Source organism: Dendropsophus ebraccatus, chromosome 3 (assembly GCF_027789765.1).
Source record: "Dendropsophus ebraccatus isolate aDenEbr1 chromosome 3, aDenEbr1.pat, whole genome shotgun sequence".
In the NCBI taxonomy this organism is placed as follows: Eukaryota; Metazoa; Chordata; class Amphibia; order Anura; family Hylidae; genus Dendropsophus; species Dendropsophus ebraccatus.
This window is the reverse complement of record NC_091456.1, coordinates 113,598,274-113,619,401: the sequence shown is the minus strand read 5'-3', so window position 1 is coordinate 113,619,401 and position 21,128 is coordinate 113,598,274. Positions and strand designations below refer to the sequence as shown.

General features: G+C 43.8%; 1 protein-coding gene across 8 annotated transcripts in view; it reads left to right on the top strand.

The window, feature by feature from the left end:
* Positions 1-21,128, top strand: part of LOC138785982 (phospholipid-transporting ATPase IK-like) — a 344,961-nt gene that overhangs the window by 73,455 nt on the left and 250,378 nt on the right. For 6 of the 8 annotated variants that reach the window (XM_069962531.1, XM_069962533.1, XM_069962532.1 and 3 more), the window contains 2 exons: positions 4,622-4,683; positions 9,666-9,738. In XM_069962531.1, coding sequence (XP_069818632.1) covers positions 4,622-4,683; positions 9,666-9,738 — 135 coding nt within the window. Of the gene's footprint in view, positions 1-4,621; positions 4,684-9,665; positions 9,739-16,335; positions 16,415-21,128 lie in introns of those variants that run through there. The other 2 variants (XM_069962537.1, XM_069962538.1) reach the window with 2 other exon arrangements.

Genomic DNA, 21,128 nt, shown 5'->3' with positions numbered 1-21,128 from the left:
GCCAAAATATACCCGGGGTATAATCTAGCCATTTTAACCCCAGGTATAGTCTGGGCTGGGGGTATACTCTGGCTTGTTACACCAGGTTTCTTTCCTTTTCTTCCATCTGCTTTGCTGTCCAGGGATTAGCTATTGCTATGTGCAGGATAGAGCCTGGGCTGTGCTGAGCCTGCCTGTCGAAGATAATCCACACTGTGCCTGAAAGTTGAATCAAAGCTTCCCTCTTATGTCACCCATAAAGTTGAGGGCAGTAGTCCCTTGTGTAAATAGCAGTATATCTAAATAGCCCAGCCCCTGTCGTAATCTCTGAAATGTAAAAAAAAAAAAAAAGGAAAATAAAATAATAATATAATAACACTGTAATGACCCCTTGTCACAATTCTGAAGGGTTAAAGTAAAAAAAAAAAAAAGCAGTTTTTTAAAGCAAAAATGTTCCCCCCTACACCCCCCCCCCCCCCCCCCCCCACACACACACACTTGTAAGAGAAAAAAAAGCCTATAAACAAAAGCTTGCACTGCCTAATAGTAGTTAAAGAAGTTTCCCTACCCCCTACACAAGGAGGTAACTGTTTAGGCAAAGCCCTGCTTAAACCTTGCTCCAGTAGCACAATGTACTCCAGAGACAAAGACGTAGTGACTTTCTGAAGCTGCGGCCTTACTTAGGGTACTATTACACGGAACGATAATCAGGCCGATTCGGGCCGATTATCGTTCTGTGTAATAAAGACAACGATCAGCCGATGATCGTTGTCACCGGCTGATCGTTGGTATAGGTTTTGACCTATAATTGTTGGCCATCGACCGCGCACTGCTACGTGTAATAGCGGTGCATGGCCGGCGACTGACGATATACATTACCTGTCCAGGCTTCAGGGCTCCTCTTCCTCTGTACTTCTCCCCGGGTCCGCGCGCCCCAGCTTCAGAGTGGCCTGTCAGCTGACAGGCCGCTTACCCAATCATAGGCCGGGGCCGCCGTGGCCAGTGATTGGCTGAGTGGCCTGTCAGCTGAGACAGGCCACTCTGAAGCTGGAGCGCGCGGATCCGGAGAGAAGCATAGAGGAAGAGGAGCCCTGCAGCCTGGACAGGTAATGCATAAGGTTTAAACAAGGGCTGCAAGGACATCGGTAACGATGTCCCTGTAGCCCTTGTTAAACGATTATCAGGCCTCTAGCAGATCGGCGCTCGTTGACATTTATTATCATGCCCCCAACAGCCTGTCTAATAGTACCCTTAGCCCGCTCACCTTAAATGCGCTGCCTGTATGACAGCAGAGTTAGTCCCTAGCAGTAAAGTGAGAAGCTATATAGGTTGGGGAAAGAGGTAGGTAGGTCTCCCTAGTGGGCACAGTAGGTCCCCCTTTTAGGTAAGCAGGTGATGATAGGTACACTTTATATTTTCTGTTATAATATTTAATGATTTGGTTTACCATACACACGACCATAATACAGCTCTATACAAGCTTCATGCTGTTTGGAGCCAGGAGCCAGGGGTGCATGAGGCCATTCTGTACGTCCCTATATTTCCAATATAATCCATATTTATCTTATGTCCCACATATGGATTTTAAAAAAGAGAACTCCTCCGCGGGCACCACCAATATAATGTAAACTGAGTGCTAGCCACTAAACTCCAACAAACATGATGCAAAAAACAAGGAACTGAGTATAGAAAAATCAGGGTGCACCTCAATATATAATAAGCAAATAAAGATCTGAAATAATGAGACAAATAATATGCTGATGCAGGCGGTTATCTACTAAATAAAGAATATGCAAGCAATATAACAAACACTTCACCAGATGGAAAGGAAGAAAAAGTGGTTTAAATAAATCACATATCACAAAACAGCTCAAGGGGGGGGGTGGGGTGGAAGGAGCAAGGTCCCACGTGTTCCATCCTTAAAGTGACTGTACCACCAGGCCCAGGCTGAAGCACTGGAGGCGGGCCGACCCATCCTTAGTGGGAAGAAACTCCAGCTTCTCTATGATAGGGTTCTATTGATTCTAATGGAGTCACGTCATGGAGGGGCTGGAGTTTCTTCCCACTAAGGGTGGGTCGGCCTACCTCCAGTGCTTCAGCCTGGGCCTGGTGGTACAGTCACTTTAAAACTTCATCAGGGGTTAATAGCAGGGCTGTGGAGTCGGTAAGCCGCAGCTCCGACTCCAACTCTGACTCCGACTCCTGAATTTTCTCAGGACCGACTCCAACTCCGACTCCTGAATTTTATCAGGACCAACTCCGACTCCTGCTCCTTCATAAATGGCCGGTCATATACCAGTGGAGTTATTTATCATACTGGCTCAGCAGCTTCTCCCTAATGTCCTACATGATCCTGGGGCAATTTCTGAGGGAATAAGGAAACATATAAAGCACCTTCTCCTGTGCGTGAAGTGGATGCAGCCAGTCTCCAGCCTCCATGTCCTGAACAACTCAGAACTAAACTAGATGGAGCAGGTGGTCTTTTCCAATCTTCTATGTTTCTGACTAATTATTCACCATACACAAAGAAACACTGCTAACAATGCCAGATACATGTGATATAGAGGTGAGCCATAGTGATATACAGTCGGTCACACATAGTGATATACAGGGGGTCACACATAGTGATATAGAGAGGGGTCACACATAGTGATCTAGAGGACCCACAGTGATATAGAAGGTCACTGTGCGGGCACGCAATAGCACGTACACACACACACAGCCTGCTGCAGCCATAGCATGCACACACACACAGCTTGCTGCAGCCATAGCGGACACCACACACAGCCTGCTGCAGCCATAGCACACAAACACAGCTTGCTGCAGCCATAGCGCACACCACACACACACACACACACACACACAGCCTGCTGCGGCCATAGCACACATACACACAGCCTGCTGCAGCCATAGTGTGCACACACACACACACACAGCTTGCTGCAGCCATAGCACACATACACACAGCCTGCTGCAGTCATAACACACACACAGCCTACTGCAGCCATAGCACACACACACATACACACAGCTGCAGCCATTGAACACTGAAGAAAAACACACAATCTTCTCCCAGAGAGAAAACACCACACTGAGGACAGAGTTTACTGCTACACTACTTATGTCTTCTTCTCCTCCTCCTCTATATTACACAGGATATCTTCATATTACACTGCTGCTCATATACAGTCATCCAGCATCCAGGAAGAGAACAGCACAGATCTCCCCCCACACAATGGACCCTTCCAGCTCAGAAACAAACTGCCAAATAGTGACCGACAACTTTTCCATGCCCCCCCCCCCTTATGTAATAGGGCCAGTGTCCTATTAGAATGTTGCTCATAATATATATACATGAGCAAAACTTGTAATATTCATATCAAAATTCAATTCTACATTTTTTAAAGTTTTTTTTTTAAAGCTGGAGTCGGAGTCGGTACATTTTTTTCTGACTCCAGCCCTGGTTAATAGCCACCTGTGTCAATGCACATTTTATAGGCCAGACACAGGTTGTGTAATCAGTGTCTGGTCGTCACCAAATACTGTAATGGACAAAGGAGCAGGAGAACATGATTTGCGTCTCCCTACAGTCTCACCTCACCCTTTCCTCCATTCCTGATCTGCACCAGGAAGTACTGTGCAGATGTGTAATTACATATGCCACATGATCGGAGTCCTCTGCACGTCATGCAGTAACTGACGTGTGAGTCACATGACCAGATGTCAAGTATCCGAGCCTCTCCGATCAACAAGTGCGTGCTTGTGCGTAACGTGTACGTCACGTGATTAGACGCCAAGCACCCGAACGAACATGTACTCGTATAAGCTTGCGCACCGTGATGTTAATCACATGATCCAGAGCCGAGCACATGACCTCTACAAAACATGGTACAAAGTATCCTGAGCATGCGCTCCACAGCGTGGAGATTCTCTGCTTCACCCAATACCTCGCGCATGCGCCAAGAGATATCCATAGAACCTAATGCGGCATAAGCCAATGTTAAACTATTCATATGTGGTTAAAAACTGTTATTAAATATACCATTCCCCAAACCTTATACATTCTATAAACGACCACATATGGATTTTGCCACAGGTTTGTCGAAATGATTGGACTACAAGGGCACTTGTGATCAGCTGCAGCAGTTCTTTACACATTGTAGGATGATGCCACTGGGGCTTCATCTTTTCTTGCTGAATATTGTATAGTTTTATGCCTCTGATGTCCAGTATCAGTCTTTTTCAGCAGTAAGTGTAAATGAGGCTTTAGGTGCTATTTTGAAATGCAGTCTTCTGTGTAAAACTCCTAGGTCCACACTAAGTTTTTGCAATCCGTTTTTTTTCATCAGTTTAAAAAAAAAAAAAAACAGATGGAAAAAACGGATGCATTTGTGTGCATCCGTTTTGATCTGGTTTTTCCATCGCCTTGCATTATTAAAGAAACGGATCAAAATGCATCTGTTTTTTTAAGGTACACAAAAGTAAGGTCAGCTACGTTTTTGTGTACGTAAAAAAAAAAAAACTGATACGTTTTGATCCGCTTTCTTTTTTTTATAATGGAAGCCAATGGGAAAACTGATGTAAAAAACGGATTGCAAAAACATAGTGTAGACCCAGCCTTAGTAATCTTGTTATTTTTCAGGCTCGCCACAGAAGTGACATCTTGGTCAACAGCAAACCTTGTGAGATACTTAGAGGAAAAACGTAAGCTATTAGTTATTTTTAATTTCTATTGGAACGGTGTTATGGAATAATGTTTATGATATTTCCGATATCCCTCAGTGTAATAAAGACAAAGACCTGCCGAAGAGCTGATCATAAGCACATCATTGTCTTTTGGCAATTTTAAAAATCATTGGCCGCCGGCTGATTTTTTTTTTTAATAAAATAATAAAGTTACTACTTACCTGCCCAAGTTTGCCCAGTGTCCTCCAGCCCTGTATGTGGGTTTTTGCAGCTGCAGTTCTCACTTCTGGACCGCTCAGCCAATCACTGGCCAAGACAGGACAGCACTGCGGCCAGTGATTGGCTGAGCGGCCTGTCACTTCAGAGACGGTACCAGAAGTTAAAGCTGTGGAGACTATGGAATCCCACAGACAAGGAGGGAGAACACCAGGAACGTGATCAGATAAGTATATCTTTATTATTTTATACTAAAGCAAGGCCTGCACGACGGACAACGCTACCAATGTCTGTGTAGCCCTTGCTGCACAATATTTGAGCTGTGTAATAGGCTCTATAAGCAAGTGCCAATCTGCTAGATCAGGAATATCGGCCCAAAGTTTAATGTATGCATTTGTAAATGCTCCTAGCTTCTCATATGCTTAATAGGTTGATTGATCCCTTTAGACCACACAGATGCCAAATGTGTCTTTTTTGGCATCCACCGGTCAGTTTATGTCAATGTACCTTTTTATTTTTCCTGTATAGGAAAGCATGAACTGCTTCTCATTTCTATACAATTGGGCGCCACAAAATAAAATGTAGCTAAATTTTCTTTTTGCATGACTGCTTCTGAATAATGTATGCTGCAGCGAAGCAGTCAGGTTGCCGTTGACTGGGGTAGCTTTGGCGGTGTTGTGGCTGCTAGGTGGGTATAGGGTCACTTGGGCACTTGTCACATTAGCCTGGAGTGGCATTGGTATCCACCCTTGGTCAGACAGGCACTGCTTCTGCAGGTTTGGATAACACAAATGTAACTTGGTGTGTAGGTGCAAAATGATAGACAGAGTCCAGTGGCATAACCAGAATAATGTTTGTTTACTTAAATTCTTCAGTGCAATTGTTATGAACATACCTGCTGATGCCTCCACTGCTCTCTCAGCACACCAGCTGGAAAGGGGGGAGGCGTCTGGACTGTCTGACAGGCATGCTGTTCAGCCTGTCAGAGTACAGAGACGCCGGTCCAATCAGAGCTGATGCTCCCTCCTTACTCCCTCCCTGTACTGATTTAAACAGGTGGAGGCTTCCATGCCTCGCCCGTGATCAAATCTTTTGGCTGGCTCGTGCGTTTATTGTGTGCTCCTTTCTGTGTTTGACCTCTTCATCTATATTGTGGACTTGCCTTTTGGATTCTGATTTGGATTTGACGTGACCTCCTGGTTCTGACTCGGCTTGTTTGGTTTGTTCTTTGTTTCCCTGGACTGCTTTCTCTGTTTGACTTCTGGCTTGGACTTGTGGTACTTCTGGATTGTGATTCTGTGTATGACGTGACTTCCTGGTTTGACCTGGCTTGTTGGTATTTGGTTTATCTTTCTCCTTTGTCTAGCCTTAACGGTTAGGTCTGCTGGGACTTGTAGTTCTCCTGTTTTTGTTGTTGCCCTTGCTTCCTCCAGACTTGTACTGTTTCATCTCCCCTCCTGCACTTAGCCAGTGTAGGGAACGCCGCCCAGTTGGGGACTGCTGTTTAGGGCAGGTCGTCCAAGCAGGTAGGGATAGGGGTCTGGGTTCAGATAGGGCTCACTCTTCCCTGCCCCGGACATGACAGCAATACAACAATAAAGCTTCAGTAACTGCAGGTACCGGCAAGAGGTAGAGAAAGTAGTAACTGTAGAAGTGAAAGTAGAAGAGTGTCTTGAGGGCCCTGTCCAAGTTAGCTTTGTACTCAGCCAGTATAGTGTAGTTGAGAAGAGAAGATACTTGTATTCACCTATTAATAGCTTAGTTCTGACTGCCTTATGCTCTACAATATTGAGATACCCATCGTGCTAGGGTTCTACAGGGTCCCAAGTCCCTGCGCTGGGTTGAGCAGACTTCCTGAAACTTTTCAGAACAGCCGTGCGTTGCAGTAGGATACGTAGGCTAACTGCAGCTTTGTCCTACTGGGGTAAGTACCTAACTTAGGTATGCTGCCCTGTGTGGTGGAGAGAGTATCCCTGATGTGGACAAGGTGATCCTCAGAGGATTTCCTTTCCTCCTGAGGGAACCCAAACCTCCTATTGAGTGAGAAGAAAGAGGATAGATAGAAAAGTGAGGGAAACCAATCCTGCACCTGTGATAGGAGAGAATATAACATGTGACAATAAAGTTAACCCAATGCTTCCTTCAGCTGTACACACTATAAGACAAACAGACAATACAGTAGTGACACCTAGTGGGAAAAACACAGAATACACTTTAACCATATCCCACTGTGGAAACCTGAGTAAGTTGATTTGCCCAGGTACATAAATGACTTAGTGGCATACCTGTGCTGGGACACTACAATGCCACTCTGCATTATAAATGGTGTTCCTTCCCACCTGAGCCCTACTGTGTGCCAAAACAGCAGTTTGTCACATATTGGGTACTTCCACTATTTTTGGAGGTATCAAATATTGAGTTGAATGTCTCTAATATCTGCTGTGTTACAGAACAATACAGATAATTTAAAAGTTTGCAATAAGATGTTGAAATGTCACCTCCACTTTGTTTTAATTCCTGTAAACCACCTAAAGGGTTAACAAAACTCCTGAACACTGTTGTGAATTCTTTGAGGGATGCAGTTTTAGTGGTGCATTATGAGCCTCTCAAATCTACTTTGCTGCTAAACTAAGTCATCTAACATCCTAAAAAAAAGCAAAATAACCCTTTTTTAATTATATAATTATGCAAAGACTTTTTTTTTAACTCAATGGCAACTGCCCCACATTATTAACAAGCTGAAGAGCTGCTTCCTGCAGCCTATTAACATGTTTGATATTGACAGTTCTGCAAACTCCTATATACAGAGCCCTTGGCAGGATCAGGCTGACAGAATGTGACAGGGAACCGAAATAATTAGTTCTATGACACTAAAACTATTTACATTAAAGGGGTTATCCAGCACTACAGAAACATGGCCACTTTCTTCCAGAGACAGCACCACTCTTGTCTCCAGCTTGGCTAGAGTTTTATTATAAATCAGTTCCATTTAAGTTAATGGAGCTTAATTGCAAACCACACCTGAACTGGAGACTAGAGTGGTGCTGTCTCTGGAAGAAAGTGGCCATGGTTCTGTAGCGCTGGATAACCCCTTTAAGCACTGTTCCCCTAAGTACAGAGGCTCTGTGAAGGACCCACATACACCTGACTAAACTTAGAAGGTTTTAATATAAAGCTGAATGCAGAAATCTAGGAGTCTCACTACTAAAAGTTGGCCAAAGCTTACCTCCTCAGGCCCCTTTCACATATCCATGTGCGGTCTCTGATATATGGGCTATGTGCTGGCTACATAGCACAAATTGCACTAAACTCCCAAACAGCCAAAGAATTACACTACTCAACTGACATTGATTTGGTAGTTCAGTAGTGTGGTGCTTTGGTTGTTTGGGAGCTTGTGTGTAGTATTAAAGCTTAGTTCCAGGGAAGTGACTTGAGCCAAGTTCTAAACAAACTGCAGTTTTAGGAAGAAGCAATTATGTTTTCTTGGAAAAATCCCTTTTGGGTGCCTTTACACGTATAAGATACGCAATAGATTTCATGCTGCGAGTTTCGCAGCAAAATCCGCTTCGATCCTTTGCCTGTCATTTTCTATAGCTTACATACTCTCAGCAGATTTTTCATTCAGCCCAGAGGCATCTTTCCCATTGTGCAGGATAGGTGGCTGCCAGGGGGGCCCATGACTACAAGCTAAACTACAAGCTAAAACTATGCTCCCGGCTGACAGTTCACAAATGCTCTGACACAGAGTTACTAGTGTTCTAATGCTGGTAATAAGTAGTGTTACAAAATTATCTATGAGACACCTAAGCTAAGACACTGATACAAAGTCACCAGTTAGATTGCTACAAGTATAATTATATTGACACCAAGTGTAGATACAAAAAGCTGTTCATTTGAGTCTCCATATACTGTGCAATACTGACACCTAGTGGTGCTAACCAGTAGTACCATTATATAAACATTGAGTAAAGCAATTGAACCCAATAAATACAAGTGATCTTGGTGGCTATATATGTCTATATGGCTGTCTATATGGCTATGTATACCAACATACATTACAACATCTGATCTATCTCCTAGAAAGATATTTGAATAAGAGGAAGTGAATAAATATTATTCTAACTTGAGCGGACATTCAATTGGTCCCTAGTTCTAAACCACATTTGGTTTTTGAACATTTTTATATTTTACTATAAAAAAAGACTTTTATTTAAAGTTAACTTTTATACTTTTTAGTTGGTTCTCATAGGGATTTACTGACTGTAAAACATTCATATTTTTTCTTGTAAGAATGGGGCCACAGACCACACCACCGGGAGCTGTTTTTCACCATTCTGCATCACTTACTAGAGACCCAGTTCACAGCTCTGTACAGTGGCTTATAATGCTCTTAAGATGGCCCTGGATCAGCCAATCAGTGGCTGCGGCGGGACAGCACACTGATGGCTGAGTAGGACACCAGGAAGCTTGGAGCCTGAGAAGCAAGCATGAGCGCGGGCAGGAATTAGCCTGGCAGTGGTGGGTTAAGTGGGAAGGGGCTTTAAATACTCGCAGCAGAATGAAAAATCTGCTACAAGTTTATAAACCCATAGAAAATGACAGGATTACAGCAGATCTAACACTCAATGATCAAGTATGTGTGAAGGCACCCTTAGGCTATGTTTACACAGTGTTTTCCAACGGCCATTATTTGATACTCAAAACCACGGGCATTGTCTAAAATATTTTTAAATTAGAAGGAACAAAATATTGCTGGAAATTATATGTATAATTGTGTTTTTCAGGTTCCAAATGTTGAAGTGGAAAGATATCCAAGTTGGTGACATTGTTTGTTTACGAAAAGATGACTTTGTACCAGTGAGTTAATGGCTAAAGCAATATTTTTAACATAAAATATGTAGAAATTTATAAATATGCTAAATTCATTTATAAATTATATATATATATATATATATATATATATATTTTTTTTTTTTTGTAGACAAAAAGATTTAAGTTAAAGCATTACTATCATTTACATGTATGACATGTCATACATGCATGGAAAATTAGGGGTCCAACAGCACCATGGTAAAATCAAATTGCAGAAAGAAGGTGGATGTGTGGTGTGCTATGTCGGAGGATAGGCTGGTCATTTGCTAGGTGGTGAAGTGTGACGCCACGCCGATGGTGGTTGGCCGAGATACAGCCGGGCCTTAAGATGTTATGTTGTGACGCCAGTGCCGGTTCAGAAAAAATGGGCAGATACTGGGAGAGTCAATCAAACCAAAATACACTTTAAACCAGTTTGAGGGACTGGACTAAAAAGGACTCTAAATTTACCCAGAATCTTTACAGAATTATATCTACTAAAAATACCTTTATTAACAATGGGTATATCTACTAATGCAAAACATAAGTTTAAAAATAGCAAAAAAATGAGTGGTCAGAAAATAATGACAATGAGAAACCGGTATCTCTCTATTTGATATGATCAGTGTGTTTGGGAAGGGGGGGGGGGGCAAGAATGGCCACTAGAGGTCAATACCGTTGCCCTTCAATGATAGGTTGCAGTTCACAAACACTATTATAGATGTATATACAAAATAGCAATCAGTCTCAAAGAATCAATGTTATTAGGGGACCAATCAAATTGCCAGTATATACAAATACACACTGATAATAAGTGTCACGGCATCCATAGCAAATCAATGAGTGTAAGTACGGCAAGTACTGACTAGAGCACAGTCAGAAATCGTTGTGCCACATACACATCATTGAATACATCATCCCAATATACACACATAGTATGAGAGATAGAGTACCGGTGCCCTAGTCTGGTTATAGGGCTGCAGGGCTTTCGCCCATACTACTAGGTAGACTATATACTAGCTGACTATCTAGTTAGTCTAACTCTCCCCGTATAAAGCCGGACAGCAAGTGATCTGCCGGCCCCGGGGACAGAGACTCAAGTGTAGCGACAACCAGGATGGATACAGACAGACACCAACATACACACTCGGCTGCAGTCACGAGTATTGAGCCACTCATCAATGCTTATTAAAAGACAAGGACAGGCCCCCTCGACATGTTTCGGCACGATGTGCCTTTGTCGAGAGGTACGGGCACTGTGCCGCATCGCGCCTTCGTGGGGATTCTTATACCTCCAGGTAGAGTGCATTCTCCAATGGTAGCAGACGTAGGAGGAGTCAGTCTATGTATCCAATCGTCCTAAAGGGTTACCCGCACATGCGCTGTCAACAGTAGTAAACTGCCGATATCACTGCCCATGAGACCGGGACTCCCATGACGTAGATGCGCAGGAAACCCTGCGCCAACACTTAGGCGATGAGAACCTCACAGCGCATTAGGTACGTATATTGAGAAGTACATATGATCATACACTTTGGAGGAAAGACTCTAGACACTGGATTACAACCAGATAGGCGCTTATCTTTGCTAGTAAACATAAATAATAGGAATGTCCCAAATTAAATCATAAGAAAAAGCTCCTAAAAGAGCGGATGGGCGGATCTCAATGTTACCAATAAATATAGAGACTATGATCATTAGATGAATGCCGTAAAAGCAAAGCCCTCATTTAAACCTAATGGACTGAGGCTTTTAAGTCTGTAAATCCAACGGGACTCCTCTTGGAGGAGCTTAGTATCTAAGTTCCCTCCTCGTGGGCCCTGTGTAATCTTACGTATTCCCCACACTTTAAATACTGTGGGGGAGCCTTCATGAAAGTCTCTTGCGTGCCTAGCTATTGCAGTGTCATTGCCCATGTTTATATCGCTTATGTGGCGGGAGATACGACGTCTCAATTGCTGTAATGTTTTGCCCACATAAAGCTTCGGGCAAGGACACTGCATAGCATAGATAACACCCGTGGATTGACAATTGATAAAGTCTCTTATATCATAATTTTTTCCATCAGGAGGATTTCTAAAGGACTTTGTTTTAGGAAAAAATTTACAGAATTTGCAATGTCTGCAGGGATATGAGCCGACAGTAGTGGATTGTAGCCAATTCGAAGTGCGTTCTTCCGCTAAATGGCTTTTGACTAGATGTTCTCTAATATTACGACCGCGTCTATAGGTGATAGCTGGATGCGGAGAGACTACGTTTTTTAAGTCAGGATCGGCCAATAGAATCGGCCAGTATTTTTTAAGAATCTCTTTGATCTGAATATTATTCTGATCAAAGGTTCCAATACATCTAATAAGTTTAGTTGATTTTGTGTCATTGGGTCTATCATTAAGTAAGTCCTGGCGTGGTGTGGTCCTGGCTCTAGCAAATGCCTTATGAAGGATTTTCTTAGGATAGCCACGAGCTCTGAATCTCTTATATAGGAGATTATATTCTTCCACAAACGCTTCCTCAGTGGAGCAGTTGCGACGTGCTCGCAAATACTGCCCCACTGGGATCGCTCTCCTGAGGGGAAGGGGGTGACAGCATGATCACTCTAACAGACTGTTGGCAGAAGTAGGTTTTCTATATATACATGTCTGTACGCCACCGCCAGGCTCCAAGGAAATAAAGTCCAGAAAGTTGATTGTACGTGAATGTATCTCAGAAGTGAATTTCATCCCAATATCATTTTGATTGAGTATGGAGACAAATTCTGTGAATTTGCTCAGAGTGCCGTCCCAAAATAACAAAATGTCATCGATAAATCGACCCCAAAATAAAATATGTGATGTGAATGATGTATGTGTTTCTGAAAAAACAATTGTGTCCTCCCACCACCCAAGAAATAAATTTGCAAAATTTGGTGCACAAGCCGTGCCCATAGCAGTACCTTTAATTTGCAAATAAAAATGGCGGTCAAATAAGAAATAATTGTGGGTAAGTAAGAAACGCAACAAGGACAACAGAAAAGTGTTATGTGCCGTGTACTGTGTTCCCTTGGTGCGTAAAAAGTGATGTACCACCTTTATGCCCAAATCATGATCGATGTTGGTGTAGAGTGATTCTACATCTAGACTGGCTATATATGTGTGAGCTGGAAATGAGATCTCCTGGAGCTTGACGATGGCGTCTTTAGTATCACGAATATAGGAAGGTAATGTCACGACGAGTGATTGTAAAAAACCGTCTACATACTGACTGATATTTTGTGTTAAGTTATCATTACCTGAGACTATGGGTCTCCCAGGGATGGGATAGAAATTTGAACTCATCATTAGTGATCAAGCTGTCATCCCTAGCCCGCAACAGGAGGATCTTGAGTGCTACCAGATATGTCTCAGTAGGGTTGGAAGAAAGTTTTTGATAGGCCTGCCTGTCATTCAGTAGTCTCAAAACCATCTTTTTGTAATCATCCTTGGTCATGATGACCACATTCACCCCTTTATCCGATGGTTTTATAATAATATCGGACTTTTCTTCCAATTGTTTAAGGGCTAATTTTTCCTTGCGACTCAAATTCATGGGTATACTATACTTTGGCTTCATTTTCTCCAGATCCTCTGTAACGAGATGAACAAACGTATCGATATTAGAATACTGACTAAAAGGTGGTGTTAATCTAGATCTAGGTTTAAGATCAGAAAACGGTGCTTCAGGGACAAGAAAGATTTTGATTCTGGTAACATTTACCCTAAAAAACAGCCTAGGGAGCCTTACCAACGCTATACAGACATATCAGATTCAGAAGTGTCCGAATTAGAGGAAACACCTGCAGCCTTGGTCTCTAGTAGATTTCCTACAAAAAACAAACAACAGAACAAACAACAGAACAAACCAAAGAATAAACAAAAGTTTAAACGTAACTTTACTTATAACAACAAGAACCAGCCAGGTGCATTGATCCCCCACCAGGATCAAACAGCTAATAATACACAGACTACAACATGTACAGTTACGTCACCTACCTATTCATTGCTACCTACTTCACTCTCATCTTCCCTGCATGTACACACTGTACAAGAACAACAACCTTTGACTACTGCCAAATCTACTGTAACGACGGTCTCCATGATTTCGGACACATCTATCCAGTCTCCTTTTTTAGGTCAAGGGGCCTTACCCCGAGACCTGAGAGACAGGGAGAGGTGGGCCTACATGAGACCGAAATAGAGACTCAAACTCAGGATCTACAGATTTGCAATCTTACTAATGTGGTATGTCATTTACACCGACACCACGAATGAGCTAATTCAATTGGATTAAAGATGTTAATTTATTTGCGCGAAAGTTAGCGCTTCATAAAATGTTTAAGGGTCTAGAAACCAATGCAAATCTTATACAAAGAAGGGAGGATAAGGCTCTATCTACTCTGGCCCAACTCTATGATGAGAGTGAAGGGATAGTCACCCCATTAGAAGCACCGTTTTCTGATCTTAAACCTAGATCTAGATTAACACCACCTTTTAGTCAGTATTCTAATATCGATATGTTTGTTCATCTCGTTACGGAGGATCTGGAGAAAATGAAGCCAAAGTATAGTATACCCATAAATTTGAGTCGCAAGGAAAAATTAGCCCTTAAACAATTGGAAGAAAAGTCCGATATTATTATAAAACCATCGGATAAAGGGGGGAATGTGGTCATCATGACCAAGGATGATTACAAAAAGATGGTTTTGAGACTACTGACTGATTGGAAAAACTTTCTTCCAACCCTACTGAGACATATCTGGTAGCACTCAAGATCCTCCTGTTGCGGGCTAGGGATGACAGCTTGATCACTAATGATGAGTTCAAATTTCTATCTAATCCAGCACCTACGGTGGCAACTTTTTATGCACTACCAAAGATCCACAAACAGACCCGTCCCATCCCTGGGAGACCCATAGTCTCAGGTAATGATAACTTAACACAAAATATCAGTCCGTATGTAGATGTTTTTTTACAATCACTCGTCGTGACATTACCTTCCTATATTCGTGATACTAAAGACGCCGTCGTCAGGCTCCAGGAGATCTCATTTCCAGCTCACACATATATAGCCAGTCTAGATGTAGAATCACTCTACACCAACATCGATCATGATTTGGGCATAAAGGCGGTACATCACTTTTTACGCACCAAGGGAACACAGTACACGGCACATAACACTTTTCTGTTGTCCTTGTTGCGTTTCTTACCTACCCACAATTATTTCTTATTTGACCGCCATTTTTATTTGCAAATTAAAGGTACTGCTATGGGCACGGCTTGTGCACCAAATTTAGCAAATTTATTTCTTGGGTGGTGGGAGGACACAATTGTTTTTTCAGAAACACATACATCATTCACATCACATATTTTATTTTGGGGTCAATTTATCGATGACATTTTGTTATTTTGGGACGGCACTCTTAGCGAATTCACAGAATTTGTCTCCATACTCAATCAGAATGATATTGGGATGAAATTCACTTCTGAGATACATTCACGTACAATCAACTTTCTGGACTTGACGATTTCCTTGGAGCCTGGCGGCGGCGTACGGACATGTATATATAGAAAACCTACTTCTACCAACAGTCTGTTAGAGTGGTCAAGCTGTCACCCCCTTCCCCTCAGGAGAGCGATCCCAGTGGGGCAGTATTTGCGAGCACGTCGCAACTGCTCCACTGAGGAAGCGTTTGTGGAAGAATGTAATCTCCTATATAAGAGATTCAGAGCTCGTGGCTATCCTAAGAAAATCCTTCATAAGGCATTTGCTAGAGCCAGGACTTAATGATAGACCCAATGACACAAAATCAACTAAACTTATTAGATGTATTGGAACCTTTGATCAGAATAATATTCAGATCAAAGAGATTCTTAAAAAATACTGGCCGATTCTATTGGCCGATCCTGACTTAAAAAACGTAGTCTCTCCGCATCCAGCTATCACCTATAGACGCGGTCGTAATATTAGAAAACATCTAGTTAAAAGCCATTATGCGGAAGAACGCACTTCGAATTGGCTACAATCCACTACTGTCGGCTCATATCCCTGCGGACATTGCAAATTCTGTAAATTTTTTCCTAAAACAAAGTCCTTTAGAAATCCTCCTGATGGAAAAAATTATGATATAAGAGACTTTATCAATTGTCAATCCACGGGTGTTATCTATGCTATGCAGTGTCCTTGCCCGAAGCTTTATGTGGGCAAAACATTACAGCAATTGAGACGTCGTATCTCCCGCTTTGCTTTTACGGCATTCATCTAATGATCATAGTCTCTATATTTATTGGTAACATTGAGATCCGCCCATCCACTCTTTTAAGAGCTTTTTCTTATGATTTAATTTGGGACATTCCTATTATTTATGTTTACTAGCAAAGATAAGCACCTATCTGGTTGTAATCCAGTGTCTAGAGTCTTTCCTCCAAAGTGTATGATCATATGTACTTCTCAATATACGTACCTAATGCGCTGTGAGGTTCTCATCGCCTAAGTGTTGGCGCAGGGTTTCCTGCGCATCTACGTCATGGGAGTCCCGGTCTCATGGGCAGTGATATCGGCAGTTTACTACTGTTGACAGCGCATGTGCGGGTAACCCTTTAGGACGATTGGATACATAGACTGACTCCTCCTACGTCTGCTACCATTGGAGAATGCACTCTACCTGGAGGTATAAGAATCCCCACGAAGGCGCGATGCGGCACAGTGCCCGTACCTCTTGACAAAGGCACATCGTGCCGAAACATGTCGAGGGGGCCTGTCCTTGTCTTTTAATAAGCATTGATGAGTGGCTCAATACTTGTGACTGCAGCCGAGTGTGTATGTTGGTGTCTGTCTGTATCCATCCTGGTTGTCGCTACACTTGAGTCTCTGTCCCCGGGGCCGGCAGATCACTTGCTGTCCGGCTTTATACGGGGAGAGTTAGACTAACTAGATAGTCAGCTAGTATATAGTCTACCTAGTAGTATGGGCGAAAGCCCTGCAGCCCTATAACCAGACTAGGGCACCGGTAGTCTATCTCTCATACTATGTGTGTATATTGGGATGATGTATTCAATGATGTGTAAGTGGCACAACGATTTCTGACTGTGCTCTAGTCAGTACTTGCCGTACGTACACTCATTGATTTGCTATGGTTGCCGTGACACTTATTATCAGTGTGTATTTGTATATACTGGCAATTTGATTGGTCCCCTAATAACATTGATTCACAGCGGAGACTGATTGCTATTTTGTATATACATCTATAATAGTGTTTGTGAACTGTAACCTATCATTGAAGGGCAACGGTATTGACCTCTAGTGGCCATTCTTGGCCCCCCCCCCCCTTCCCAAACACACTGATCGTATCAAATAGAGAGATACCGGTTTCTCATTGTCAGTATTATCTGACCACTCATTTTTTTGCTATTTTTAAACTTATGTTTTGCATTAGTAGATATACCCATTGTTGATAAAGGTATTTTTAGTAGATATAATTCTGTAAAGATTCTGGGTAAATTTAAAGTCCTATTTAGTCCAGTCCCTCAAACTGGTTTAAAGTGTATTTTGCCAGTGCCAGTTGGGCACACAAGTGTGATGGCACGCCTGCTTTTAGTTTAGAAGGCCGGTTGTACCTTGTTCCCCTGTGGACAGTGTCCTGCTGGGTTGCTACCGGGTCCCTTGGGATGATATCATGGTTGGCCGGAGTGGTGCAGTGACCCTCCCGGACTATTGGAACTGCAACCCAAAGAAAGGGGAAGTGTCCCAAGGCTGTAGTGTACACTGTCGGTGTGTGGAGAAGAATCACACAGTCTCTTTATCATAAATAATCTTGTTTTTACTTGAGAAATACTTGTGTGCAGCAAGTTATACGGCTTTGCTTTGACAGGGTACGGTACACTTGATAGATCTCTTTATAAAGCACTTGATAAGACACTTGATAATACAAAAACCACATCTGTGATAGTAATACAGTGAAGAGTGCAGACGTGCTGATTGTGTAGCGTGTTGAGAAATACGGAGAAGCAGAGTGGCAGGAGGATGTTGTGAGAGTGCCAACCCAAGTAGTACTGTGCTCTGCCGGGATGTTGGAGGATGAGGTAGAAGAATACTTAGAAGAAGAAGAGAATACTTGTGCCCATGTATTGACCTTTGGGTCTTCACACCACCTAATGCCCACCAGTGTCGGCTGAACCATCCTATGAGGGTGACACAAGGCCCTGGACCTTGTTACCTGGGATGAGTGGAATGATGAGGATTTCCTGCTGACAACCATGCTGCAAGATAGAATTCATAGGCCTTAGCAACTTTGCTCTTTTTGGATCAGTTCCTATCTTACTGCTGTCTGGATACTGTCATGCTCTGTGACTCTCCTAGTCCACGGCGTAGGTTGGGGTTGTCTCTGACTTGTCCTCTCCTGTGAGGGTGTATTGTCTTGCTTCCTACCCATACGGGAATCTGACTAAGACTGAACTTCTTGAGAGAAGGGGGACCTGGCAGAGGGCCAGGGCCCAAGAGGGACCACTGTTGAGAACTTTTTAGCTTGCATCTTTCCTCTACAATGTACAACACAAAAGACCCATGCACTTCCTTTGCCCATGTGACTTCCTTCCTCAGCATATCTAAGGTGCGCTGTGAGTGGGTGAAGAGTGCAGTAGAAGAAGTAAAGAGAGAGATGATAGGACAGAAGAAGAGAAAAGATTCCTATTTGTCCACAGATCCATGTGACACACAAATAAACAAACCCTTTACATACTTCAGCCGTGCAGCATCTAAGTACATAAACCTAATACAGTGACATATAGTGGCGAAACTGTATAATTACCTTCATCACCACATGCATACAATGAGTAGAGACTTTTACGAAGGGTGTAACCAATAGCAACACCCTTGGTGGGATACCACAGATGCACAGCAGGCAACCAATAATTCCCAAAGTTGGGTCCACAATACGGTTAAAGACATGCCCAACAGCATGCAATTAGTAGATATGAGATAAAAGGGAGATTAGAGACTGGTCGATAGTTGGCTGTATAGGAGGGGTCTAGAGAAGGTTTTTTTCCGTAATGGGGTGATGGTGGAGTGTTTGAAAGTTCAGAGCTAGATGCCAGAGGAAAGGGGGAGGTTGAAGATTTTAGTTAGGTATGTAGTGAGAACAGTGGCGGTCTTTGGCACCAAGCACCCCAAGCGATCGCTTGGGGCCCCCAACCTCCAGGGGGGCCCCCACGCCCCGCTCTTGTGCTCAAGACCGCTGGACAGGGCCGATGCCCCGCTCGCTGCTGCCATCTGGACTGTAACTATGAGCACTCGCAATGAGCGCTCATAGTTACATGCAGCAGCACTGACAGGGCGGGAGACATTGGCCCCCTTCCTGTCAGTCACTCTTGTGGCCGCAGGAAGGGTTTTCCCTGCGGTCACAAGTGGCAGCTTTGTCCTTGTGGTGCCGGCGCTCCAGTGACTTCACTGGAGCATCAGCGCCAGGACAAGGGGAGTGCGGCCTCTTGTGATCGCAGGGAAAACCCTTCCTGCGGCCACAAGAGTGAAGAGAAGAGGAAATGCCCGGACCCAAGTAAGTATAAGTGTTTGTTTTATTGTTTTATATACTATATGGAAGGGGGAGCACACAGGGGTCTGTTTAACTGGGGGAGCGCACATCGGGGGTCTATATAAATGGGGGGAGCACACAGGGGGGCTATATAACAGGGGGAGCACACAGGGGGGCTATAGACTACTGGGGCTTCACAGAGGGGTCTATATACTACTGGGGGCAGCACACAGGGGGTCTATATACTACTTGGGGCAGCAGAATGGGGTCTATATACAACTTGGAGAGCACACAGGAGGTCTATATCCAAGTGGGGGAGCACACAGGGGGGCTATATACTACTGGGGGAGCACACAGGGGTCTATATACTACTGGTGGGGCACACAGGGGGTCTATATACTACTGGAGGAACATACAGGTGGTCTATATATAACTGGGGGATCACACAGGGGTCTGTATACTACTGGGGCAGCACACAAGGGGTCTATATAATACTGGTGGGGCACACAGGGGGTCTATATACTACTGGGGGAACCTCACAGGGGGTTTATATACTACTGGAGGTGCACACAGGGGTCTATATCCAAGTGGAGGAGCACACAGGAGGTCTATATCCAAGTAGGGGAGCACACAGGGGGGCTAAATACCCCTGAGGGAGCACACAGGGGGCCTATATACTAGTGGGGGAGCACACAGGGGGTATATACAACTGGGGGCAGCACACAGGGGGTCTATATACAACTGGGGCAGCACACAGGAGGTCTATATACTTCTGGGGGAGCACACGGGGGGCTATATATAACTGGGGGAACACACAGGGGTCTATATACTACTGGGGTAAGCAAACAAGCGGTATATACTACTGAGGGCAGGACACAAGGGGTATAAACTATTGGGGGCAGCACACAAGGAGTATATATTACTGGCAGTAGCGCACAAGGGGTATATACTACTGGGGGCAACACACAGCGGTCTATTGTTTTGGACCGCGTGTCAAGGGGGGGGCCCAGACATAACTTCGCTTGGGGCCCCAGAAATGCCAAGACGCCCCTGAGTGAGAACAGGAGAGAGAGACTGGAGGAGGTGTGAAGGAATAAGGTCACTAGGACAGGTGGTGGGGCTGGGGCAGGGAATAAGAGGAGTCTAGAGACTTCCTTCTCTGTCACTGGTTCAAAGGCTGAGAGGGAAGAGGAGGAAATGTGAGGGAGAATGGGATCAGCAGTACTTGGGGACTAGGAGATGATCTCCTGACAGATCTAAGTACACAATGTTTTGAGGCAAAAATATGGCCATATATTAAGGCTGTAAATAATCGTCATGATCAAGTCAAAAAATAAGGGTATAAAATAATTCCATAGAAAAGCAAAAAACAAAACAAAAATGAACTTCCATTGGGTGGGACACCCAGAGTGGCTGCCTTTTAATCGAGCTCTGGCTGCCCCCTGAATATCTATTACAAGTAGTGGATTAAAAAAAAACCTCCCCCCCCCACACACTTAATTCACCCTCAAACCCCAACAGACCTTGGGCATAAGCTTGTCCCGAATCGGGAATTATAACAGCGATCCCGACTCCCCCATCTTACCTCCATTAAAGGACAAGTGCCATGAAAAACTTTTTCCCAGTAATTGAAGCACATTACAAAGTTATATAACTCTGTAATATGCTTCAATCACCTATCTGCCTCCCTTCCCTGTCTTTTCCCCCCTCCACCCCCCACCAGGGAGTGTCCTAACTCACACAGACCTAATGACTGCCGTCACCGTCACCAGGCAGCTCCTTCTTGTGAGGATGATTCATCAGCAGGAGGGCTGCTCTAGGTCCTATGACAGCAGCCCCCCCTCCGCAGTCCAAGTGA